The sequence below is a fragment of the Delphinapterus leucas genome, chromosome 18 (genome assembly GCF_059928025.1).
Source record: "Delphinapterus leucas isolate spDelLeu-1000000601 "Yukka" chromosome 18, BTC_Dleu_Yukka2, whole genome shotgun sequence".
NCBI classification, from domain to species: domain Eukaryota; kingdom Metazoa; phylum Chordata; class Mammalia; order Artiodactyla; family Monodontidae; genus Delphinapterus; species Delphinapterus leucas.
The window spans coordinates 3,966,637-3,994,219 of NC_143146.1; the positions used below are offsets into that span (position 1 = coordinate 3,966,637).

At 38.1% G+C, this 27,583-nt stretch overlaps 1 protein-coding gene across 1 annotated transcript in view; it reads right to left on the reverse strand.

Moving 5' to 3' along the window:
- MYO16 (myosin XVI) overlaps positions 1–27,583 on the reverse strand; it is a 401,807-nt gene that overhangs the window by 150,225 nt on the left and 223,999 nt on the right. The window contains exons 20-22 of the mRNA XM_022576783.3: positions 21,772–21,844; positions 4,604–4,756; positions 2,877–3,077 (exon numbers count right to left, since the gene is read on the reverse strand). Of these exons, the coding sequence (XP_022432491.1) occupies positions 2,877–3,077; positions 4,604–4,756; positions 21,772–21,844 (427 nt within the window). The remainder of the gene's footprint in view (positions 1–2,876; positions 3,078–4,603; positions 4,757–21,771; positions 21,845–27,583) is intronic.

A 27,583-nucleotide genomic window follows, 5' to 3' on the forward strand; every position in this document is an offset into this window, starting at 1 on the left:
TATATATATTTATGTGTAACTGGATCACTTTGCTGTACACTTGAAACTAACACAACATTGTAAATTAACTGTACCTCAATAAAAAGAATTCTGACACAAAAGCTTTTGAATTGAAAAGTATTCTAACATTTGAATTGAAAAGTAAAATAACATGTTATTTTATTATGCAAGTATCTTTGGTTCTATATTCTTTAGTAAATTCTTAATATAAAGAAAATATAGATTAAAAAATCTGCACATAGGACTAAAAGATTGCTACTGTTATAAAAAAAATGTAAAGGCTAAATCTCTCAACTCTAAAGGATAGTTGATAATTTCTGAGAATATCTATTTATTATATAAAATCATCCACTGACTTCCTCCCCACATCCACTAAGCCATCACATGGCACCGTCCCACCAGACCTTCTCACAAAGGTGTTCCTTGGCCTAAGTGTCCTGTCAAGGCTCACGTCCTGTTGACCCGGACGTCTCTTTTCTCTTCGTTTCTGTGATACTTTTCTTTCCTACTAACATCTTTCTCCCTCTTCTCCATGTGCAATTATACACATTTCCCAAACTATGACTAGGATTCTAGAAACAGCCAGCCTCCCAGTGTCAAGTATTTTCAGCATCTCATGGGAATTTCCATTAAAAACCTCAAATTCCAAACATCTGAAGTGGAATATCTTTCCTTCCAAACAGCCTCCTTCTCCAGGATTTCCCTTCTTGGTTGGCCTAAAATAACCTCCATCAGTCAACAGGGTGCGGCCCTCGGGGTCATCTCCAGCTGTGTCCCCTCCCTGGCTCCACACATTCAGTCATTCACTCTTCCCTGGGAAGGCCACCACTCTGTCCTGCCGCTCTGGCTCAAACGCAGTCCTTGTTGGAGTGTTTCCATTATCCCCCTTCCTTTCTTCCCAACCTACCTACATCATGTCCTCTGGTTTTCTCACTTCATCCCCCACCCTGTCTAAAAACATCCAATAAGTTAACACTGTCAAGAGGACAAAGTCCTGAGGTGTACATGCATGTTTATTCATGATTTCACCACAAAGAACCTTCCTAGACTTTTCTCCTACCAACCTCCATACACTTGACCAAACGTCTGGTGCCATTTCCCAACTACGATGTGGTTGGAAATGGCGGAGTGTTAGGTTTAGCCTGGTCACTTCCTGTCCTGCAGATGTTGGAAAGTGCGAATATTACTTCTCCCAGACTCCCTTGCAGCTAGGGTCTGCTCGTTCTGCAGCTTCCACCTGTCTGAACTACTGCCCGAGATTTAGAGAGTTGAAGTGGCGGAGGCTGCATTTCTGCTGTGTCTGTGTTTTACCTGGTGAGCACGTCCAGGAGATGTTGGTTTTCTCCAGCACTGAAGGCTCCAGGCTCAGCCACTGACTCTTCCTTGTTGAGTGCCGGGGAATGGGCCTCTTACTGGTTTAGGTGACAGCAGTTACTGGGAGTCAGTACCTGTAGCAGCAGTTTCTCAATCAGGCTGCAGGCTTCCTGATCAAAGACGTGGCCCTAACTACAGAGGGAGCCCTGTCCTGTGGGGTGGTTTTAAGGTCATTTCTGAAAGTTCAACTTAGAGTCCCCCCGACGGTGATTTTCTGCTTGAACAGCTACACGGGATTCTGTCCTTTGCAACCGAATCCAGACAGACGCACGGTCCATTCTTTTTCACAAGCCCTTGTCTTTACTGGGGTGTTCCTGCCTCGCAGTCTCAGGCAGCTCAGCATCCCCCTTAAAGGTCAAGGTCATGTTTTACCTCCTCTTGAAAACATTTCTACACTCTTTTTTGGAGCCAAATAAATTCTTTCTTCTTTGTGCTAACAGAGAATTTTGTTAACGTGACTAATATTACTATGAGCAAATTACAGCGGAAGTATTTGTTAACTTTCCTTTTCCTTACTTGACTGTGACACGTTTGAGGGCAAGAAACACGGTTTATTCATCTTTGATCCTCTAGTGCCCTGGGTTTGGCATATAGTAGAGTCTCAGTAAACACTGGCTGAAGTGAACTGAAATACACTGAGAGTGAGAGAGTGACTAGGGATTTCACCCCCTAATAATGGTATTTGTGCTACATCCCAAACAGGGAGGAAAGTCTGGCGGCTACAGATTCAAAAGTGGAAGAATTAACTAGAGATGGAAGCTGGATCGGAGATTAAGTGGGATGTGGATGTGAGCATTAAAAGATGGATAAAATTTGACCCTGTGAAGAAGACAGGGAGGATATTTCCAGCTTGAGTGGGAAGAGGCGTCACGCATGGGGGGCGGGATCCGCAGGAAAACAGGGAGTGGATGGGAAAAAAGAACCTGAACAGGGGTTTTGCAGAGGAGAGTTGAGGCAGGTAAGCCTTGGAAGAAGTGACAGGGACCAGCTCGGAGAAGCCCAATAGGAGGCTGGCCTCAGGACTGTGACATGTTTTAGACAGATAAGAGTCGGTCCTTGAAGGATTTGAAGAAGGAAGCATGTTTTACAATGCCGGTTAGGCAATGGAGAGGGATCGGAGAGTTGCTTTCTTCCTTAGGTTTAGGAAAAGGAATTTAATACTAACAACTATATTGACGGTAAGTAAACTCAGATGTCCAATGTTTCTTTTGATTTTGAAAATATCCCAAATTTCACAGAAGAGCTCTTGTATTAAATCCAGGTCTCTTTTGCTCGTATTAACTTATAAATATGGAAACATTATGAGAAGAATCATACCGCGTGCTTCATCACCCACATTCTGAAATGCTAAGTCCTTAGCAGGCTTAGGAAAGAAACATTTTGTGGGTTGTTCACCCAGTTTCAATGATCAAAACTCTAAAATATCAAAACCTTTAAGGCTTGTTCTTAAGACCTTTGGCCCATTAGCACGTACCATAAATTGCTCAGTTCTCTGAACTCACCCGCCCTGCGTAGTGCATAACGGTGAAAGCTGTGCCTTGGTCTTTGAGGGCGAGGTTCCCGTTCCCATCCTTCATGGGGGAGTAAACTGCATTTGTGTTTGAGGATTCTAGAAGACTGTGTAGCTTTTTGGGAAGACTTGGTTCCATTGACCAAATCATTTGACTTTCTTCATCCAATAAAGAGAGAAATCCAGAAGGCTTCTGAAAGTTAAGAAGAGGAGTTTTTTCCTTCTATTACTCAATTTGCTATCTTTGTTATTGCTCATGCATACCATTTACATCCTCACCACGTTCATACAAGCACTGAGAAAATAAATTAGTCTTTATTATCAATACATGTCTATTTTTGTTCATTGCTGTATCTGCGCCACCTAGCAAACCTCTGATGTCGTGTTGGTTCTCAGTAGTATTTATTGATTAGAGGAATTGAAAATAAATAAGTGCTTTTTAAAGTCATTAAAACACTGGCATTGTTAAAATATATATTCTCACCTTAATAAAAATAAAATTTCCAACTACAGAAAAGTTGTATGTTTTCTTTCTGGTATATAGACCTACCTATATATAGGTAAAAATGCAAGTTTCACCCTATACTTGGTATGTCTTTTCATTTCATTTTGGGCGGTATCAAAGAGGAGTGGCAGCAGAAATATCCAGTGACATTTCCAGTTCATACTGATGAGGTCCCACTATTGAAATAACCATTCCAACGATGAGACCCCAAGGATGATAACCAAAGAGAAATAACTTCATTCTGCTGGCCGCGGTTTAGCAGTCAAGGACATAGCAGCAAGCGAGAAGGGGGGTAGTGGGTACCCAAGGCTTCCCATATACAGGTAAGTATATATTACTGTCAACCCATCTTATAACCTTAAGGAGGTAAACTGTATACTATGTGTGTCATGATGAGGGAGGGCTTTCTGGAGGAAGAGAACTTCTTCTGTACTTAAAACAAGGAATGTTGACAAGTTGGTACCAGAAACAAGGACATTGCACATATTCGGAAAATGAATAAAGTAATTTGTAAATATACATTTATTAAAATAAAGGGTAGAAAATTATATACTATTCTCCTCAATAGCTAAATGGTATCAGTTTTAAACAATGTTCAAGTGTTTTAGAAATATTACTGGTGAATCTATATAAAGCCTTATATTAGTAGATAGAGACTGATGTTCGTGTGATAGATTTTTGTTTTTATGATGGCGATATTGAGGCAAAGATTCTTGCTTTGTAAGGTAGAAACAATAAAGATAAGCATAAACACCTGCAGAAATACTAAGATGATATGTACGTATATATATATATTTTTCTGCCAAGGTTTTCCATATTCAAACTTAGAAATTTGGAGACAAACAAGATTCTGCTGAGTTTGTTTTATGGTCTTGCTAGTCTTAGAGTTACTTTATAAAATATTATTTTTGTACAATGGGTATTTATAACTATGCCAAGAGGAGAGTTTTAGCGACATAACTGCAGCTGAATATTTTTTATAACAAAATGATCTGATACTTGTCTTTTTAATCAATGGGTAATCCTTCAAATGCCCTTTCAGAGAAAGGTCGTGTGCTCCTCAATCAACACTGAAAGATTATAAGTAAATTAGAAGTTGCTGAGTCTCCCATAAAGATATCCTCAAAATAAGGCCCCGTAAAAGAAAGTTCTTTCTCTCCAGTATATTTAAATGCATGCATCCTGTAAAGTATCTAATTATATTATGTGAATACCTGGAAAAAAAAATCCAAAACTCCAGTCTGGTTACCAAGAGAATAAGCCGTTTCCATGGTGACTCCCTCTTGTACACATTCTGTTTGCTCCTGTAGGAAAAGCACTTCATTGATATAGTGGTGCATCTTCTCATTGGTCATGTTGACACAGAGCTATTGTGGGGAAAAAGGAAACAATTCACGAGATGATTCGGCATGCAGATCCATGGTTCCAGGACACATTTCAGACCAGTGAAATGCTGACTCAAGAACGGTCAGCACAGTTAGTGTATCTATAGATGCCGCACTACAGTCGTCCCGAGAAGCCAAAGTAAAGAGCTTCACTTGATGCTGTTGACTTCCTACGGTCTGATTACGCAATTGAAGATGAGCACGTTAAAAACAACAAGAAGTATAATTACAGCATTAACTTACAAATTTGGGGTCTAAAATATATTTGAGTATTTAAAAAATGTTTCCAACAGGAATATATATTTGGGCTCTTGTCAACAAATATTATATACATATTTCTTTATCCATTCATCTCTTGATGGACACTTAAGTTGCTTCCATATTTCCATATCTTGGCAATTGTAAACAAAGCTACTATGAACACTGGGATGCAGGTATCTTTCCGAATTAGTGTTTTTGTTTTTTTTCAGGTATATACCCAGGAGTGCAATTGCAGGGTCACATGGTAGCTCTATTTTTAGTTTTTTGAGAAATCTCCATACTGCTTTCCATGGTAGCTGCACCAATTTACATTCCCGCCCACAGTGTGGGAGGGCTCCCTTTTCTCCACACCCCACCAACACTTGTTAACAAATGTGTTATTTCTTACAGTTTTAATTTAACTTAAAAATATCTTAAGATATTAGAAAATAAAATAAAATAACACAAATCTACCCAAGATGAAGTCTTGCTTTCCCCCTGGGCTATTCTCCTATATTCTGCTTTTTTTTTTTTTAATAACAAAAACCTCAAAAGAGTTGTCTTTTCTTCTCTCAAATTCCTGTCCTCCCCACTATTCAAAACCCGCCAGTACATTTTTGCCATCACTGCTCCACCAAAATGGCTTTTCTAGAAGTCACCAGTGATATGTGCATTCCTAAATCCAGCGTTCAACCCTCCGTGTTCATTTTCCTTGACCTCCCAGTGAAATCTACAGCCGATTCCTCTACTTCCCTGGGGCACTGTCTCCGCTGTCTTCCAGGACATCCACTCTCTTGGTTCCTACCTCACTGGCCACCCCTTGTCCATCTCCTTCTCTGGCTCCATCCTGGAGTGGTCCAGCACTCTGCCCAGCGCCTCCTGTCGCCCATCTCTACACCTACTACCTTTGTGAGCTCAGGAAGTTTCACAGACCATCCTGTTCCCCCATCTGCACTATGTTATGCTAGGTAGAATCCAAAGTCACTTAGAAATATTTAGAATTCTGTAACTCACTGAAAATAATTAAATATGAATAATTTATATAAATCAAAGTTACCAATAAAGCATTTGTAAATGGAAATCAGATCTCATTTGCAAAGGGAACAATATTTAGGATTATGTTTAATGTGAAATGGGATGTATTTATACAAAGTAAATGCCAAAGTTATTGTAAATCGCACAAGACTGGAACAGTCACCCGAAAAAAGAGAGACCACCCTGGGTTCCTCTCGTCCACGTGCCCAAATTCTTCCCCAGGTCTGGTATCATCACAACACCTGCTAAGTAGGACTCCTCTCAGACATTCCTGTCCCTCTGCTGGGAGCTCATGGCTTCTCTCCTGGACACATAAGAGCAGCCCTTACATTCCAGCTTCCAACCAGCAAGCCAAGTCGCCCCCCATAACCAACACCAGAAATGCCCTAATTCTCCATACAGGTGGTCTAGGCCTGCCCATAAAGGTGTGGCAATTAATAAATTAAGAATAACACACGCATAGTTTTCCACTTTCTCACAGACCTAGCTATTTGGGAGGATGGGAATTCACGAGATTCTAGGGACACAAAGAAATCTTAGAGGGAAATTTTTTCAGAGAAGAAAAGAAGCAACATATTGGAGTGCAGGGCATGGGTCAGCACACAGAGGGAGTTCGTCCTGAGGCTGGAACGGTTTGCTGAGAAGTTCTATTCTTTAGTTCTTGCCGGGACCAGAATTTTTTGAGTAAGTAGAGGCAGCTCAAACACCTTCAGAAACAGGGTGATTGGAGAATAACAGGATTGCAGACGCGGGACTACCCTGATGGAAGAAGAAGCTGGAGACCTGAAAATGTAGAGGCTCTTATGACCTAATCTAGTCACGTTATTTGGATGATGAACATACATCGATATTTCACTATTAATATAATAAGTGGAGAGTATAGTAGAAATATACCAAATACGATATTTAAATAACATATTTAAATGAGATCTAAATACCATATATTGACACACAAAGAAAAACCAAAATAATTCTTAGCTCCAGGTCAAAAATGATGGCCCAGGGCGACTGCCCTTGTTTCCAATATTTTTTCTTGTTTCTCTGTTTCATAGTAAAAGATGGTTTCTGTAAATCTGGTGATCAGTGAATGTCTGTAGACTGAATGTTTCCCTACTGCATTCTATTACAAAATAAGATCTTCTGTTTAAGAAAATTAACAAGAAAGAGGGAAACTTGTTATCTGTGTCTCCCATTCCCAATTAAATAGCTTGACATAAAACAACCAAAAAAAATGTGTCTGTCCGAATGTCCCCTTGATTGTGCCAGCCCTGGCCAGTGCCTGTCTGCAGCAGGTGGACTGCAGTCTGAGGACCCAGGGAGCTGGGTGTCCAGGGGCCTGGAGGGACCGGTGGTCACTGGGACCTGGTTCCAGCTATTTAGCCATTTAGCAGGTAGGGGAAGGGGAGGGCCCCAGGGGACTTGTGCTTTCCGGTGAGTCCTTGCCCCCGCCCTGTCGGGCTTCATTCTTGCATATAATTAACTAAACCCTCCTTTTTTAAACCTGAAAAAAAAGTTAAAAATAAAATAACTATGCCACATTGCTGCTGTCTTGGAAGCTATGTTAAAACCTGAAGACCTTGAGTGAATTTGTTCAAACTTGCAAAATCCCCCTTTTTTTGCATCGTCTCTTCCTCTACCACTCCAGCCACATATCTCTGAAATTTTTAAAATTTTCTTCCTTCTATCTGATTTGGCCAGTGGCTAACCAGAGCTATTCCCCTCTGCTCCCTGACAACTAGATTTCATGAGATATATGCAAAGCTGAAAATTCTTTAAATTTAAAACTAAATGTTTCCTAAATAAACTCACACTTTTGTGGATCAATTCCCTGAATATAAAAATATTAAAAATATAGTCACTTCATTTGAGAACATACCATATAGGACATTTAACTTTAAATGCTTGATTGTTAAGGCAAAAAGAGTTTGAATACGGATACAGACCCATAAATTCTGCACATGAGAGCTGGCAAAGGAAGGGCTGGAATTCAGTAATTAAATACCATCTGAAACATATTCCCTTCCTTATACCTGATACAATCTAGCACATTCATCCCCTCACATTGTCCCATCAAAACTGACTGATATCACATGAAAGGATGCTCAGCATCACTAATCATTAGAGAAATGCAAATCAAAACTACGGTGAGGTATCACCTCACACCGGTCAGAATGGCCATCATCAAAAAACCTACAAACAATAAATGCTGGAGAGGGTGTGGAGAAAAGGGAACCCTCTTGCACTGTTGGTGGAAATGTAAATTGATACAGCCACTATGGAGAACAGTATGGAGGTTCCTTAAAAAACTAAAAATAGAACTACCATATGGCCCAGCAATCCCACTACTGGGCAAATACCCTGAGAAAACCATAATTCAAAAAGACACATGCACCCCAATGTTCACTGCAGCTCTATTTACAATAGCCAGGACATGGAAGCAACCTAAGTGTTCATCAACACATGAATGGATAAAGAAGATGTGGCACATACATAAAATGGAATATTACTCAGCCATAAAAAGAAATGAAATTGAGTTATTTGTAGGGGGGTGGATGGACCTAGAGTCTGTCATACAGAGTGAAGTAACTCAGAAAGAGAAAAACAAATACCGTATGCTAACACATACACATAGAAACTAAAAAAAAAAAAAATGGTTCTGAAGAACCTAGGGGCAGGACAGGAATGAAGATGCAGACGTAGAGAATGGACTTGAGGACATGGGGAGGGGGCAGGGTAAGCTGGGAAGAAGTGAGAGAGTGGCATGGACATCTATACACTCCCAAATGTAAAGTAGATGGCTAGTGGGAAGCAGCCGCATAGCACAGGGAGGTCAGCTCGGTGCTTTGTGTCCACCTAGAGGGGTGGGATAGGGAGGGTGGGAGGGAGACGCAAGAGGGAGGAGATGTGGGGATATATGTATACGTATAGCTGATTCACTTTGTTACACAGCAGAAACTAACACAGCACTGTAAAGCAATTATACTCCAATAAAGTTGTTAAAAAAAAAAAACTAAGTGATATCAGTAGATCAAGATCTATGTTAATCTTACTTATGGTGTATTAATCTCTAGGAATGATTCTGGAAAGACAAGTCATTTTCTATAAAACTGTGGAATCTGTCCCTAGTAGTAGCCCACTGTGAAAGAATACATTTTCTTGTTGCTGTCATTTTAATCATAAATGAAAAACAGAAATTTCTGAAAATTGTTGTTAGGGTAAAAATGAAAAAATTTTAAAAATATTCTACTTGCTTAAAAATTAATATTTTGAGGTGTTCCTCCCATCTAATAATGTGATAGACTCCTTTAGTCCTGAGATAATTTCTTTACCAAAGATTAAGAAATGCTGTAAAGAAATTTCTTCAATTTGGAGTGAAATATTTACAGTAAATGTACAGAAAATAAATGACTCCATTATGAAATGAAACCACTGGAAAAGATTCTCTTTGATTAGATGATACACACAATTGTAATTTTTCAAACTTTTTGACAGTAAAATATGCACTGAATCATTTAAAACAACACAAATAGATCTTACATCTCAGCGGTTTGATTTAAAAGTAGTTATGGAAAGTGTGGCTAAATGTTATATATTTTGGGAAATAGGTTACTCGAGAAATAAACGGAGAAGCCATGAAAATAACATGATGTCTGTTACTGCAGGAAAAACTAAAAACGTCTGATAAAGGATTCTGAAATAAGACCACCAACGGCTGATTCTCTACTGTAGAAGAAATATCCAAATTATATGACACTTATCTTTCCCCTCATTTTGGGGTGCTCTAATTGAAAATACCTAGGTAGATGTGGATGTCTCAAACACATTAAATATAATAATTATTATAAAATTATTACAAATATAAAATTTTATAATATTATAAAATATATAAAATATTATAAAATATACAAAATTATTATAAATATAATTATTATAAAATATATAAATTATATATGATTTATATAATATATAATTATATATTTATATATAATTAAAATATATAAATATATAATTATATTGTAAAATATAATTCTCTTATCATTTTGCATTCAGAATAGAGCTCAGCTCTGCAGTTACAAAAATTATTTTTGATGACAACTGACTAAATCTTCTTGCTTCTGACTTTATATCTGACCATCTCTGTATATAAACCTGGCTGTAGTGTTTCAGCTGACTCAAGCATTTTTATAATAAAAACTGGACATTTTAATTGGTTTTGTTTCCTAATATTTTACTGAACTGAATATTGGCTTCACTGAATTGATCCACTGTTTTAGTAAGAATGGTGATGTCAAGTGTGAATGTGGATAAAGCCGCAGTCACGAGAAAGAGCTGGAAAAGGGCTTCTAGTCTTTTTTTTTTTTCTACATTTTTTTTCTACTTTTTTTCTTTTCCCAGGAAGGAAAGTCTACAGCAGAGTACCAAATTTTGCATAACAAAAAAATGATTTGGCTTGTGCTTCTGAACAGAGCAACTCAGTTGAATGCTTTCCTGGTCAAAATGATTCATAAAACATATAGCTTCCCTCCTGAGTTTTACTTTTTAAGTAAAGCTTTATCTTTAAGCTGCAGTGTCCGGTGGGGCTTGGTGACATGGGCTGATCCTTACAATATATCTGAACCTTTAATTGTACATTGTGTTCTTTGTATTCTGGGGAGAAACAAGAAGTCATTTATTAAAATCCCAAGGAAAAATCCAGCTAGATGTGTACAACTGAGCAGCCTGTGGAGTGATTTTTGACTTGTAGCTTTTTGGACAGGGGTGCTTCCTGAAACTGAAGGTGGACCTGCATTTCTAAGAGAGGCGAGCAAAGCTGGGTGTTAGAGGAAATCACGGGGAACGCGTGGAGTTTGAAGTAGGCTGTTTTTCAAACTCACTTTGAAGCAAGGCGTACATTAAACTTTTTTACTAAAACAGTTTGCTTTTCCCTGCTCTAAACTGTTCAGAGCACTCACTGTTTGAACAAAAGTTAAAATATAAAAGAAGTGCTAATAGCATGAACTTCAGAACTACCAGGAAAGGTAGCTAAGGGGACGAATGCGGACATATCGCCCTGTGGCAGCCACCTTGCTGGCAAGTGGAAAAATACATCCCGCCAACCAAATGGTGGCCAAAATCAGGACAAAAACCTGCATGTTCTTGGTTTATTTTCACTGAGCTGTCTGTGTTGTGTGTGCATATGCGGGTGTGTTTAAACACCATCAGAGAAAGATAGAATGAAAGATTTGTAAGGCAAATTAGTTTATGTATCTGGAAGCATAAATCTCCATCAATAATTGAGTATATCACTGACTTCAATGCAAAACGATCATTCTTTTTACTTTTTAACTCTATCCATCGGAATTATGTTGGGATTTCATTAAATTCCCACGTATTCCTCAGAGGAGACTTGAATGTGGGTAAAAGGTAGGTATTCATAAAGGATAATGAACAGTTATTAAGAGCTGTTTAATTAGCACGTGCCTTCTCTGATTAAAATACATGCTTTGTACATTAGGTGCCATTGCTGAGTGGTTTAATAATAAAAATCATGCACCCTTTGAAAACACTCTTTAGTAACAGACTATCATTGCTTATCCAGATGGCCTATCATTTGTATTAATGACAAAATTAATTTCTTGAGTAAATTTTCACCAACTGTTCTCCCTTTATTTTCATTACTCAGTGAAATTTATCTGAAGCAAAAATATAATAAAGCATGAGGTATGCATCACAGAATTAAAGTGGAGATTAATTGAAGCTCACTCCAGTTGAGACAGAGCTCCAGGCGTTAGACAGGGATTCGAAATCCTACTGAACATTAGAATTCACCGGGAGCTTTTAAAAAAGGCTGATGTCTGGGCCTGACCCCAAACCAATTAAATCAGAGTAGGGCCCAGGCACTGATATATTTTGAAAGCTTCCCAGGTGATTCTAATATGGAGACATGATTGAACACGCTGAGATAGATGATGGCATACACAATCCATTACCTGATTTTCTCATCAGTTTATATATACATACACACACACACATGCATATATCATACAGTTACACATTAAAGGACATTTGTTCCTGTCCAAAATGTCCTTCAGATATCTGGCCGGTAAGACCTTTGGTCCATGCCAAAAGGTCCTTGACATTTGGTCCTGTCCAAAACCTTCTGGCATAGACTAAATATACTCAAGGACATTTTGGATAGGACCAAATGTCAAGGACCTTTTCATGTGACCTAAATGTCCTATGGAAGTTTTGGACAAGACCAAATGTCTGCTAACCCATTTTTATCTGATGGGGCAGGAATGAGGTCAGGTTTCAGATATTCGGTATTTCTCAGATATGTTCAGCAGAACGTTAACTGCATGAGACGTCAATTACTATCGTCTAAAACACAACACAAGAGAAGCCTATTAAACACTAAGCCAAGCCAACAGTATTCTCTGCAGGGGCCCTTTCTGGGGCCTTCGTTGTGTCAAGCGCACTCTGCATCTCCAGCTTGCTCTTTTGAAGAACGCCTCTTTGGGTTTCGAGACTACGGTATATAGTTTCCCCAACCAATCAGTCATTCCTGATTTCAGCACCTTCTCTATAAAATGGCAGGGGTAGGGGTGATGAGGGAAGAGTACGTCTCCGATCTGTTTCAGCCTTAAACTTCTATAGTGTATTTTGCCTTCTTTGAAATTCCTATTATTGTAGAGCCTTTCTTCTCTCCATCCCTGTGTGGGAAAGGACATGTTCCCTTTCTCCCGGCACCGTCTATCTTGACTTGACAGGGATAAAAACCCTGATATTAATCCATAAATACAGGAGCCTGATGCTTGGGGAACGTGGCGTGGAAGGGCTGCTCCCTTGCTGCAGTCCTGTGTCAGGAGCCTCATCCCCAGATCCCGGGCCCAGGGCACTGTGGGGACCTGCTTCTGCTCTTGCTCGTTTTTTTGGTTTTCCAAAACCAAACTACCTTCCACCCCTTTTTGGTATTTTACTGTTTCTTAAAGGAACCAAACACCCTTTCCTCCCCTGGTTTCTCTTTGAGGTTTTTCAAATCAAACTCTGTGCAATAGGTTTTAAGCTAATAGAGGTTACTTCACAGGAATAAAGACGCTGGTTTTACACAGATTTAAAAAAAACACTTTCTCTCTCTCCAGCATTTCTTTTAGGGATTCTATTACTCAGTGCAACATAGACTCATAAAATAAATCCAATATTCTAATGTGTGTAACTCATGCCTATCATCTCCTTTAACATAATAACCACCACTGTTCAGGGCTTTGAGGGATTGACTGAAGGGGTCAGCCAACAATAAACCTATTGGCTAATTTTCTTGCCATCTTCCACGTAACAATCTGCTAACGTCAGATTGAAAACTACAAATGCTACTGAAATCATTGTCTTTTTCAAAGAGCTGTCATTATCCAGGATTAAATGCAAAGCCTAGAGATACTGAAAAAAAGCACAGACTGCAGAGCCCTGGTCCTGAGGTGTCAAAGGAAGAAAGAAAATGGCACAAAGAGCACTGATTTGGGACCAGATGGAGTTGCATGTGAATTCGCATGTGGCCCCGCAAAGGCTTCTGGGACGTCCCTTAGCTTTTTGAGAAGGTTGCTGCAGGAGCTACTGATCATACAAGAAAAGCATCTGACTCATAGCAGGGGCTCTAGAAATTGTAGCCACTGGTGATTATTAGCAGAAAACTAAATGGAACCATATTCGTAGTCAGCACATTGGGGGCTTTGCACCTGCACAGCCACTGCTGGAAAGCTGAGCTTCTTCCTGGTTAGTTGTCATTAAAAGAATTCGATTCACTCTTCTCTAAAGTGACCTGATATACATTTTCAAATCCATATATTCTCCTTATTACATTCTGTAACACCTCCTTTTAACCACCCTGGTGCAGGCAGGCCTCAGAGATAGTTCGGGTTTGGTTCCAGACCATGACAACAACAGGAATACGGTAATAAAGCGAGTCACATGCATTTTTTGGTTTTCCAGTGCATATAAACGTTATGTTTACACTATACTATAGTCTATTAAGTGTGCAATAGCATTATGTGTGAAACAATGTATATACCTTAATTAAAACAATACGTTATCGCGAAAGAAAAGTGCTAACCATCACCTGAGGCTTCAACAAGTTGCATTAGTAACATCAAAGATCACTGATCACGGATCATCATAACAAGTATAAAGTAATGAAAACATTTGAAATATTATGAGATTACCAAAACGTGACAGTAGACTTGCTCGATGAAAGGTTGCCCCCAAACTGTAATTTGTAAAAAATGCAGTGTCTGTGAAGCTCAATAAAGCAAAGTGCAATAAAAGGAGGTCAGCCTTCACTTTACAAGGAAGAAGATATACCTGCATTCTCTAACTTATTTATTCAGATTAAATAAATGCATTTGGTGATAAACTCCACTATGGAAAAGAAAACAATATCACATAAAATTTATTCAAAGTTTATTGCTTCTATATTTAATAGAATAAATAATATTGTCTTCAGAGAAATACAAAAAATATACTTATGAATGGGAAGCAATTAAAGTTGAGAAAATTTACAATAATAATAAATCTTTAAGTCTAACTTTCAAAGAACCTTTGAAACTGGAAATAGTGCAGATCATTGGTTCTGGAACCAGATCTTGGTTCTACATGTCCTTCCCTGAGTTACTTAAATTACCTGAGCCTTGGTTTCTTAAGCTCTAAAATGGTGATATTGTTTAAGTTAAAAGCTTTCAAGAAAAAAAGTCATTAAATGTACAGTTTACATGGTCAAAATTGCTTTCTTCTACTTTATTTTTTATTTCCTCAAAACAAGTTTTCAGAAATTGTTAGCCTGAGGACCTCTAACCACACTATTTTTAAACACAGAATCCAATATTATTATAAGAAGTACATTAAAATAGCATCTCATTACTTAATTACTCTGTGTAGTTTTCTATAGAAACCTGAGTAGCACTACACTGGGGTTCTGCTATGTAAAAAAAAAAAAAAATTTCCTTATTCATATTTTTCTTAAACTGTGTTATCAATAGCTTGGTGAGTTCCTGAAAAGATTTCAGAAAATTCAGTATCAGAGAGCAGAAAATGTGTTAAGACAGAGTTAGATATTTAAGGCACGCATGACTTGAGAATCTGCATATTTAACAATAAAATATTTTTATTTATAGATCAGTTCATTGAGCAGTAAACAGATCATACTGATACCTAATAGCTATCACTATCGGAACATGAGCTATGATCAAATACTAACACGAGGCATCACCTCGCACCAGTCAGAACGGCCATCATTAAAAAGTCTACAGATAATCAATGCTGGAGAGGGTGTGGGGAAAAGGGAACCCTCCTCCACCATTGGTGGGAATGTAAATTGGTGCAGTCACTATGGAGAACAGTATGGAGGGTCCTTAAAGAACTAAAAATAGAGTTGCCATATGCCACTCCTGGGCATATATCTGGAAAAGACAAAAACTCTAATTTGAAAAGATGCATGCACTTAATGTTCACTGCAGCACTATTTACAATAGCCAAGACATGGAAACAACCTAAATGTCCACTGACAGAAGAATGGATAAAGAAAATGTGAATGGAATATTACTCAGCCATAAAAAGAATGAAACAATGCCATTTGCAGCAACATGGATGGACCTAGAGATTCTCATACTAAGTGAAGTAAGTCAGACAGAGAAAGACAAATATTTTATGATGTCACTTACATGTGGAATCTAACAAAATAATACAAATGAACTTATTTACAAAACAGACATAGACTCACAGACATAGAAAACAAACTTACGGTTACCAAAAGGGATAGCAGGGTGGGGGAGGGATAAATTAGGAGTTTGGGATTAACACACACACACTACTATATATAAAATAGGTAAATAACAAGGACCTGCTGTACAGCACAGGGAACTCTGCTCAATATCTTGTATTATCATAACCTAAAATGGAAAAGAATCTGAAAAAGAATATATTATATATATGTGTGTGTGTGTATATATATGTGTGTATATATATATATATATCTGAATCACTTTGCTGTACACCTGAAATCAACACAACGTTGTATAAATTAACTATACTTCAATAAAAAAAAATACATGGGACTTGCCATACTAGGAACGAAAATAGCAGCCTCTTCCTCATTAAGGTTTTCCTAATCCTTCTCCCAAGATATCCAATTAGAATTGGTCCTTCTCATATTTGTACCCTACCTACCTCACCATAATGTCCGTACATTTCTTAGTGCCTAGCACAGGGTCTGGAACTTGGCACATATACAAAAACTACTTATTGAATGAATGAACCACAGAGTACCCTGATGCAAATGAGCCAGAACAAATGCATCCTTCTAGGTACCGATAAAACACATTCTTACAGAGAGCAGAGACCATAGCACTCTCAGTTTTCCTATCTGTAAAATGGAATTATCTACATCAACAGTACGTGGTATGAGTTCAACCGATGGTCGTTAATATGTTCTTTGATTTATCTTTGTATCATATCTAGGATAGTGATTTCACAGCTAAGGATTTTATGGGGTTTTTTTGAGGTTGAGGTTGACACACTATATAATCTTATTTCGTAGAACTTTAGAAGTCAAGGTATCTGGCTTTTTCCAAACCACTGAACACTTAGCCCAAGCTTGTCCTGTTCGCCAGGACTTTCCAGGAAATCTCACTCTTCAGAAAAGAATTTGTAAGCAAGGAAATGTTTCAAAGCTTTTACTTTGAACAAATGTGTTCTCTTTCCAAATTCTCTGCAGTCTTATAGTAAATTGTTGAGAGGCAATTTTACTAGATTCCATAGCTTCAAAAGTTTCATTATATGTAGCTGCATGTTATGTGTCTAGTGGGAAACTGGGGGAAATTATTGAATATTAAATCATTAGTTTCCACTACTTTGTTCTTTATGCCTTTTGTGAAGATCTGTAGTCTGCAGAACTTGGCGTTTTTTTACAACTGTTGGGAGAGAACATATTCTAGCATTTTTTAAAATAATATTTATATAATCTCAAAGTTTTCTCATTTATTTTAAATAGCACAGGAATATACCTTATTTTTTTGTGCCTTGCAGCTACTGTGTGTTTTACAAATTGAAGGTCTGGAGTAACCCTGGGTCGAGCAAGCCTACCAGTGCCATTTTCCCAACAGCATCAATCACCTCCTATCTCTGTATCACGTTCTGGTAATCCTTGCAATATTTCCAACTTTTATTATTATTATTATATCTGCTACGGTGATGTGTGATCAGTGATCTTTGATGTTTATACTAAGACTTGCTGAAGGCTCAGAGGACGGTTAGCGTTTTTTAGCAATAAAGTCTTTATAATTAGGGGATGTGCATTTTTTTAGACGTAATGCTATTGCACACTTAATAGACTACAGTATAGTGTAAAAACATAATTTTCATACGCACTGGGAGACCAAAAAATGCACGTGACTAGCTTTATTGTCATATTCCCTTTATTGCCGTGGTCTGGAACCGAACCTGCGAATCTCTGAGGTGTACATGTATATTACGGACAATTTTAAACATATTCAACAGTGAAGATAAAGTAATAAACCTCATCTGCCATCAACCAGCTTCAACAATTATCAACAATTACCACCTCATGGCCAATTCTGCTTTATCCATTTCCATATCACCCTCAAAATTAAACTCATTTGAAGCAATTCTCAGACATTGTGTCATTTAATTGGCAAATATTTTAGTATAATTCTCTAAGCTACAAGGACTTTAAAAAATATATCCATAGTACCCTTATGTCACGTAATTTTTATCAGGGATAATTTTTAAATTTTGTCCAATATCCATATTTCACATTACACTAATTAACTCATAATTTTTTATACTTAAGCAAATCAGGATCCACATAACGTCCATATATTTATTTCACTGACTCATATGTCTCCTAGATCTCTTTCAATCTACCAGGCACCTTGTTCTTTTACATTTTTATCCTTGCATTTTATATGTTGAAGAGATCAGGTCATTTTTCCTGTACTGTTTCTCACAGTCTGGAGTTTTCAGAGTGAATTCTTGTGGTTTAGTTTATCATGTTTCTCTGTCCTCAGTTTCTGTTAATTAGTACTTACATCAATACCTTTCATTATATTCAGGTTTTCTACTTTCCTTTCTCCTTCTTTCCTCCCTCCCTCCCTCCCTCCCTTCCTTCCTTCTTTTCTTTCTTTCTTGGCACGAACACTTGATATGCATCTGGTATACTGTCACCCTTCTTGTAATGTTAGCTGTGATTGATAACTCATTGCATAGATTCATTACTTCTTAGGAGCTGTAGAACTGACTTGCTCTAATTCTGTCACTCATTCTTCATTTATTTGTAGTGAGACCGTATCAGGTTATATTTATAAATTAACTTAGGGAGAATCAGGATCTTTGTACTATCAAGCCTTTCTAGGAATGCAGCATATCTTACCACTTTTAACTGTAATTACGCAAACTTCGGGAGTATTTTAGTCCTCATTTAGGCTATTTACTAATTTTTGACTATGTAAATGTTTTCTTCTTTTCCTCTATGTCTTCTGATAAACTAGTTTCAGAACATATAAAAGTCTTTTGCATGCTGATTTACAACTGGCTACTTTATCAAATTCTCACCTTGTGAGAATTCTACTTGTGTGTAGTAATGTTTCATTCTTTCTTTTCAGCCTTCTAAATATTAATAGTCTCTGGAACTAAAAGTATTTTTGCCTCTCCTTCCCACATTGTGCCTTGAATCGCTTTCACTTTTCTAACATCATTGGCACTGTGATGTGTAAGGGAACTTTTGTCTTGGTTATTTTCTTTCTGATTATCAAGCATCATAAATGGAATTCCCTGGCTGTGTCAAGTTGAAGAGTTGATCAGAGAGGCTTTTCTTTTAGGGCATTCGGAGATATGTTCATAGCGCTAGATACATAATAAAGGAAATGAGAATTCATGAGATGTAAGTATCACATGGCAGAGAGGACCTGGTAATGATGTAATTACATAACTAATCAGGGCGACAGATTCAGAGCCTCCCGAATTGTACTTTGGAACTCAGATAATTTAGCGCCCCCTCCACTGAACCATCAAACTGCTGTTGAGTTATATATTATATTACATTTTTTACTCTAAAAATTATCTTTTTATAATATATAAATTAGTTCTGAATAGAAATGACTTATTAAAAGTCAGAGAAAACAGGACTAGCATTTCCTATGAGCTGAAGCAAATTCTCATTTAAAGTATCACAAGCTTCCATCGAATGATTTAGAGCTACTTGGGTAAACTGAGGTTGGACATGCTGATGCTTTGGAGCACTTCTTAGGGTCTCCTCAGATTGTCCCTGTCAAATTTCTTATGGATGAATGATTGTCAAGCAGTGTACATTAATTCCTGAGCAAGAGAAGCCCCTAACAAATCCACTAAAGGCTTTTTCCTTATGAGTTTACTCATTAAATTTCAGTTGAAACGCATTTGTTAAGCTCGTATCATATACACAATGCGGTACCACGCCCAACTGCAGCCCTGTGGGCGTGGACGTTCTACTGAATAGCCGATAGAGGCACTAATATTCTTCTGGGTTTGATTCTGAATATAATTTTGATCTGCTGATCATTCTGTTGCAAGTTTTCAGTGGAATAAGAAATGAGGAAGTTCGCCATTCTATTAGCAACTCAAGAATCTAGAACGTATCATTCAAACCAACGGCCTTTAAAAAGCTCACAGGCAAATTAAGGAATTTGCTAAATACCCTGTAAGGTGAGATTTGGACTAACCACAAAGAAAATCATTTTATCCTTCTAAATGGTTCCCGGGTATACTGCGCCCAATAATTAAGCAAACCTGTTAAACGTGCGTGACAAACCTGCCAAGCAAACTAAAGGTATATCTTTAAAAATATTTATTGTTTCTGTAATCAAGGTCTAAAAGTTGGTCTTGAGCTTTTACCCATAAGTACCTAAAACTAGCTCTTAGTATTTAACAGAGACTTGTTCTTTAGAGTTGAAAAATCTAAAATCTAAAATGCCATTCTTTGTTAATAAAAATCTCAGGCCATGAATATATTCTAAAATATATAATTAAAATATTTAACAGCAAGGAAGAATGATAAGGAGAATACGTAATTATAGTAAATGAGTAAGTTTTAATCAGGAGATAACATAAATGTTTTGCACATTTCATCTGCCGGCACAGACTCGATAAGATACTGAGTCTGGGTCTGGAGCAGGAGGTTGGGAGCCCAGCCCTCGCAGACACGCTCCCACTTGTGATTTCTGCCTGTCACTTAACCGGGAGATGCAGAAACCGTGAGTCTCACTAGAGACCCGAGCCTGCATGTTTTCTAAGGCAAAAATGGAAGGAATCAATAAGACTGCCAGACAACATTCAAATACTTGCACTGAGAAATCCGTCACCAGAAGCAGCCTGCAGACCTATGCTTCTCGTTGGACATCCTGCTGGTGACTCTTTCAACTGCCCTCTTCCTATGTTCATCACTATTTTTCTTAACGATAAGCAATAAATAAATAGAACCACAAAGTCCTCCCTTTTCCATCAATCCGTGGACACAGCATCATGAAGGGAGAAGAAATCTCCGGTCTCATTGTTCTTATTTTAGGCGAGATTTCCTGTAAAGTTTTGTAGAGAAATGATTCACGATGATTCACCCTAGATTAAGTGAGTCGGCATGATTAAGATCTACTCAGAGGACCCTGAACCACTTTTTTAGAGAAAAAAAGGCCAAATCTGAAAAGGTTTTCAGGTGTTCCCATTGACGGCAGCGAAGGTAGCTACCCACCATTTCTTACATGTGTACAGTGAGCTGGAAAATGACACCAGAACCTCTATAACAGTCATCTTGTTCACTCTCACCGCTCCATAGGTCTATTACCATCTTGATTTTACAGATAAGGAACCAAAGCTCATTATAGATTCTTCATCTTGGCCAGGACAGCTCTGCTAGTACAAGTCGCAGAACTGGGTTTCAACCTCATTCTATTTAATCCCTTACCCAGTGCCAGTAACCACTCTAAACACTGCACACCTGAAATTCTTCGTGTAATTTAATGCATCATGGTTTTCTCTCCTCCCACCTGTACCATCTTACAGGTTTAGTTTTCCTTCTCTGCTAAAGCAACTTTTATTTCTACCCTTAACACTTAATTTTTAGATATACTTAATTCGATTAAACTATTCATACTGTATTATTAAGATACCTAAAGAATTTAGTGCTTTTACAAGTGCCCTAAATTGTAAATAGATTAAAAATAATCAACACCTCTGTAATGTACTTTTATGAGTTGGCCATAGTCATATGTACGCATGTCACGTAAAGTTGAAACTACAAATAAGAACATTTAGCATGAGAAAGTATTTCCATCCTGTTTTTTGGCTGGAGTTTCTAAAGACCTTCAAACTGATTTCAAATAGACACCCTCCGAGTCTCTGACCCTGCTGAAATGGCATTTCCATAAGCACAACTCTGGTTTCATCTAACTCCGTCTTTTAAAACAAGTGCCTCTGTTTTAAAAAAAAAAAAAAGGATTATGCCAGTTTACAAGACCATATAAAAATGATGACTATGTCAACAAACCAGGAACGTTAATTTAAAACAGGACTGCAGAGTCCTTATTTCCTTATTTTAATTACATATTCCCAAGAAATAGTGCAAATAGTCTTTACTGAATTAAAGAGAGATACCTTATTAGTTGAAAAAAACATTCAAGTTAACGAAATTTCAAAAGAAACCCACTTACTTGTTCAAACTCATTCTTTTGAAATTCTTCAAAACCAAAGATGTCCAATATTCCAATATCCCATGTCTGCGAGCTGAAATGAAAGAGGACACAGTGAACAGGCATCCTTAACGCTTCCCACTGCTACTTTAGGTTGGAGAAATCCAGCCACAGAGCGTGTCACTGGCAACTTGAAGTAAAAACACAAATGATTATCTTCATCTGGTGGAAAACTGAAAATTAGGAAGAAAAAGTGTTCTTTTAATGCTTTGATTCAAACACAAACTCATTAACAAAAATGCACTGATTTCTAAGTATAAAATGTAATGATATATGGGTAGTTTAATATTTACTTCTCTGAAAGCCTCTGTGTCTGTCTCCTTCAAATAGACCTGCTTTCTCTGAAGGAATTTGGACCGACCTGTTAAGTGGGTCTCACCAGCAGTAAATCAAGCCATTTCTCCATTACACATAAGTACAATACAAGTCAAGTTACAATTGAGCCATGTGCATGTTTTTTGATAGATCAGTTTGAGCCACTCCAAAAATTATGATTTTCCTAAAGGAGGCCCTATAAATAAAGAACAATGAAGATCATGAAACTCGGGTGCGAAATGGAAAGAAATCTATCTAAGTAACGACTTCTCTCTTCCATGTAAACTATCTCTCTTGGAATTTGCTACAGTCTTGGATGGTCAAATCACAGATGTCGGAACACACACAGTAAGTGAGGAAAGGAGGAATGAAACCTCATGTGACCCGGGAACCCTGACAACCTGGATTCTGTGGGGATATGGGAGCGGCACGGGGGTGTGTGCACGAGGTGCTTCTTGCAAAGAAAGCCCCAGATGATTCTGGAACGCTGGTCACCCCACCCCTCCCATGTCTCTGGTCTAGCGCGTCATCAGGAGGACTGCTGTCTGCATTTTCTGCCAGTGGAAGCGATGACTCCTCATCACGATGGTGCTCGTTGTTTCATTACCAGTCTACCTGCTGGTGCAGATGTTTTGCTGTTGTTTCCACTCAATTTGATGCATCCAAACTGCAGACCCCCTTGGCCACCAACTCCTTTTTTTGTACCTATATTGTGTTTTCACAAGCAGGATGTAATCACAATACATTAGGGGCTATAATTTGTCACTTACATGGCCACTTTTTTCTCTAGAAAAAGGCAAGCTAATGATTCTGTGATATCCTTTCTCTAAGATTATTTGTTGTAGATGGTACAAAATATGAACGTCATAAGTAGGAAAGAGCATTTTAAAAGCCCTTGATATAAACGTCACATGGCAAAGAGTGTAAGTCAGTGAGGGGAGGAAAGAAGCATTCATTGGATGTCTCTAGGTAATCGATTCAGTATTTTAGAAGAAAAAAATAAAGTTAGCTTTGTATCTCACCCTGTGTGCCCAAATAAACTCTACATGGATTAGAGAGCCAAATGTTAGAACCAGAAACTGTAAACACGTACAGGAAAACAAATGTGATCTTTTTTTTCTGCTTTCAGTTCTGGGAAACGTCAAAAGAAAATATTCAAAAACATGATTATGCAAAGACGAAATTCTTTTGCAGGATAAACTGTAAAAATACAATTAAGTTCTCTTAGAGGTAAGTATTATTTAAAAACGCACTGTCTCCTTCATTTTCATAGATTTTTCTCAACCTACTAGACTATGTGTCCAGTCATACATCATCTTCCACCCATCCACGCCTCTCCCCATCCCACCATCTTTATAATGTGCACAAAAAGACATCGGGAATGATGTTCGCTCAGTGGGAACCACGGTGCTGAGGGTTAGGCTGATTTGTTGCTCTGTTGTGTGTGTGTGTGTTTTCCATGTAATGAGCTGCATCGTTTCACTTGTAGGAGCCTAGTGATGAAGCCTGTCAAGTTCTGGAGTTGTTCCGTCTTGGTAGGAATCCTGATTGAAACACTTTTTAGTTGGATAACTTTGGGCAAGTTACTTAAATTTTCTGAGCTGCAGTTTCATCATTTATAAAACTGAGATAGCAAGTCACATTTATCCACCTAGATATTTGCTACAAGTAGAAGTAATGTAAAGAAAGTTCTAGGATAATAGCTGGTACACAGCTGTGTCTCCAATCACTGAAAGTTGCTTTTAAAAATAGTTGTTTAAACTTGCTATAGAAATACAGAGGGTGGCTAAGAATAGAAATATAAATGGCTAATAGGCATATTAAAATGTCAATCTCATGAAAATTGCAAAAGAAATAAACTTTAAAAAATTATGATGGGAAAGACATCCCCATACACTTTTGTTGGCAGTTGAAATTGGTAGAGCCTTCTTAAAAAACAACATGCTTATGTGGCACAAAGCTTTGAAATATTCATATCATTTGCACCAGGACTTCCATAAGCAGGAACCTATACTAAGGCAATTATCAGAAACGCAATTAAAGACATGAATAACGATGTTCATTGTTATCTTAATTATAGTAAAACAACAAAAAGAAATAACAAATACCCTACACTAAAGACACAATTAATTAAACAGCATCCATCCTAGGACGGATTAATTTAGAGAAACTGTCAAGTTAATAGAAATCAATTTATAAATTCTGTATAAATAACCCCAATTACACATCCAGAAGACTTAGACAGAAGTACAGTCAGCCCAAGAAGAGGACCTGGAAATGTCTCGAATGGTAGACCTCGCGGTGATTTATTAATTTTTAAAATGTCCTATAGTGGGTATTATAGCACTCTCCATCTTTAGCCTTTATTTAAAACACACATGACTAAACACATGTTGGGCATTTTCTGAGTTGGTGGAGGAAGGACAACCCTAAGCTTCAGGGCAGAAAGAGGAAAGTGGAGCCCCGCTGAGACGGTGGAGACAAGTGTCTGGTTTTCCAGGGACGGGAGGTGCAGCAGGGACCCGAGGAGTCCAGAGGGAGCAGAGGGGCTTCCTGAAGGCCACGTGCTGGTCCAAAGCATGAATGCTCCTGCCAGCGTGTACCAGGACCTCCCTCTCAGGCCCTCAGACCCAGTTCCCCTGCCTGGTTCCCAGCTGCCTTGGCAGCAGGGGTCCTGTAGTGACAGCCCACAACACTGACAGAGGTCAGGGGTAAGGAGAAGAGCTATGGGTGGCAGGACCTCATGACATATGTCCTTCCCTTTCTCATGAGGATTGTGGCTTCGTGTGGACAAGCAGAGGATGGATGCTGAGGCTAGCCAGCTGTGCGTGGGTGAGTAAAATGTTGAAAGATTCTGGTTTAGGTTGGGGACAGTAAATTAATTCGTAATTTAGAGTAGCATATATTTGGTTGAAAGAACACTCCTTTTAAATGATTTTTTCATACACACTGGATTCCAAACTATATTTGGTTACAAAATAAAAATTTAAAAAGGAAAAGATGGGAAGAAAGGAAAAACCATTGTCAGGAAAACATTTAATGCAGGTTTAATGCATTTTAACGATTATTTTTGCAACTACTGACAGAAATAAGGTGTTCATTTTTTTCAAAACTCTATTTCATCTTTTATGATTGAGTGAAATATATGACTGTTATTGCAATAGCAGCCTTGGCAGGAGGGTTCTAAGAACCTGTAGCCAGCAAAATGCCCATTCTGTCATTTCTCTTACTGATATCTTGACTCATATTACACAGGCATTTAACTCAACATCCAATTTCTAGGACGGAGGAGCAGACAGAGGTCATCAGATGAGCCGGGATTCAATCCATTAGGCAAAATTAACATATTAATAAGATGATCTGTTTTAGTTCAAATTCTGCCTTAGAATTCTCCTGAGGGCTTTCCTGATGGTTAACAAAACTCTAACCCACATTAACTCATTAGTAAAATACACCAACTTCTATATCAGACAAAATGTTAAATGCCAAGGCATCTGTCTCATTTTGATTTGCCTTCCAGGTTTGTGGGTATGAGAAAGGGGAAAGTCTGAATCAAAGAGACTGTCCACTTTGGAACACGGATGAACTAATTTTATTTGGGCAGAGAGGTCCGGGGATTTGTACACATCAGGTTTTGTCCTCGATCGTCCCCAGGCAAGGAGATGAACTAAGTAACTAAAAGTCAGTTTAGGGAAGAGCTGAATCCTGTTTGGCACAAAACCCTCAGATGGAGCCAGAGCTGAATCAGCCTCTTTGGCTGATCATTGACGGGTCAGACTCCAGATGGGGTAAGAGTGAAATATAAAAGCATTCCAGACTTGAGCAATCTGGCTGTCCAGACACACTGCCCTGGGGACCAGATGGCCTTGCGCAGAGGTTAGTGGTGCAACGTCCCTGGAGAAGTTGAGTTATGCTATGGCGTTTGCAAGCTCTACTACCAATACGCTGAAGAATTTGGTTAAAATAAGCTTTGTTTGTAATCGGCAAAGCGCACGGTGGCTACCTCTGCCCAATCCATAGCTTATCTGACTCTGCAAGGGTCTTCTCTAGTCTTAGAGGAACTTGGGATGGAGACGTGGCTCCAGGATTGCATATTTTCAGAAGTTCCTGCCTTTTATTCTTCGACGGAAGAAAGTACCTGAGACTTACCATTTTCTGAAAACACCTCAGAAATTAGGGAAGAAGTCTGCAGTTGCTGACAAGTTTCATTAGAAGCTGGGTGCCAGGTGGGGCTAGTGGTTACCAAAGCAGCCCTCTGCGTCCAACTATCCTAGGGCATCATGCATACCAACGTTGTTCTTAAACCCGTCCTCCTTTGTATTTTTCCCCCCACTGGAAATACAAGTTAGGAAGTTAAAAACTGGAGACCCCTTGAAGTGAAAACTGTAGCTAATTAGCCTGGATGTGCACAGAAATCCTGGCATGAGGGTGAAAACCAGAGCTAATGCTTTATTGATGCAGTATCATATAAAGCCACTTCCAATTGCTGGTCTCATAAACAAGGCTAGTTCTGACCTACAGAGAAACCAGGAAGGGAGCCCTTTCTAGGGGTAGTAAGAGCACAAATAATAAAAAAATCACTTACACCCTTCCTATCAGTGAAAGCTACAACTCACAGCTGAAAAGCACCAATACTTAGTACTTTTAATAAACCTATGTCCTTATTCACTACGAGCTGCTTTTAAAACAGTGATTGATATACACACACACACACATATATACACACACACACATATATACACACACATATATATACACACACACATATATACACACACATATATACACAAACACATATATATACACACACACATATATACACACACATATATATACACACACACATACACACACATATATACACACATATACACACATATATATACACACACATATATACACACACATACACACACACATACACACACACATATACACACACATATACACACACACATACACACACACATATACACACACACATATACACACACACATATACACACACACATATATACACACACATATATACACACACCCATACACACACACATATACACACACATATATACACACATATATACACACATACATATATACACACATATATGCATACACACATATACACACGCACATATATAAACACACACATATACACACAAATATACACACATATATGTATACACACACATATATGTATACACACACATATATACACACACATATATACACACATACACACACATATACACTCAACACACACATATACACACACATATATACACACACATGTACACACACATATATACACACACATATACACACACATGTATACACACATATATACACACACATATATACACACACATATATACACACACAAATATATACATATACACACACACATATATATACACACACACACACATATGTATTGTTAACAAAAGCATCTTTAGAA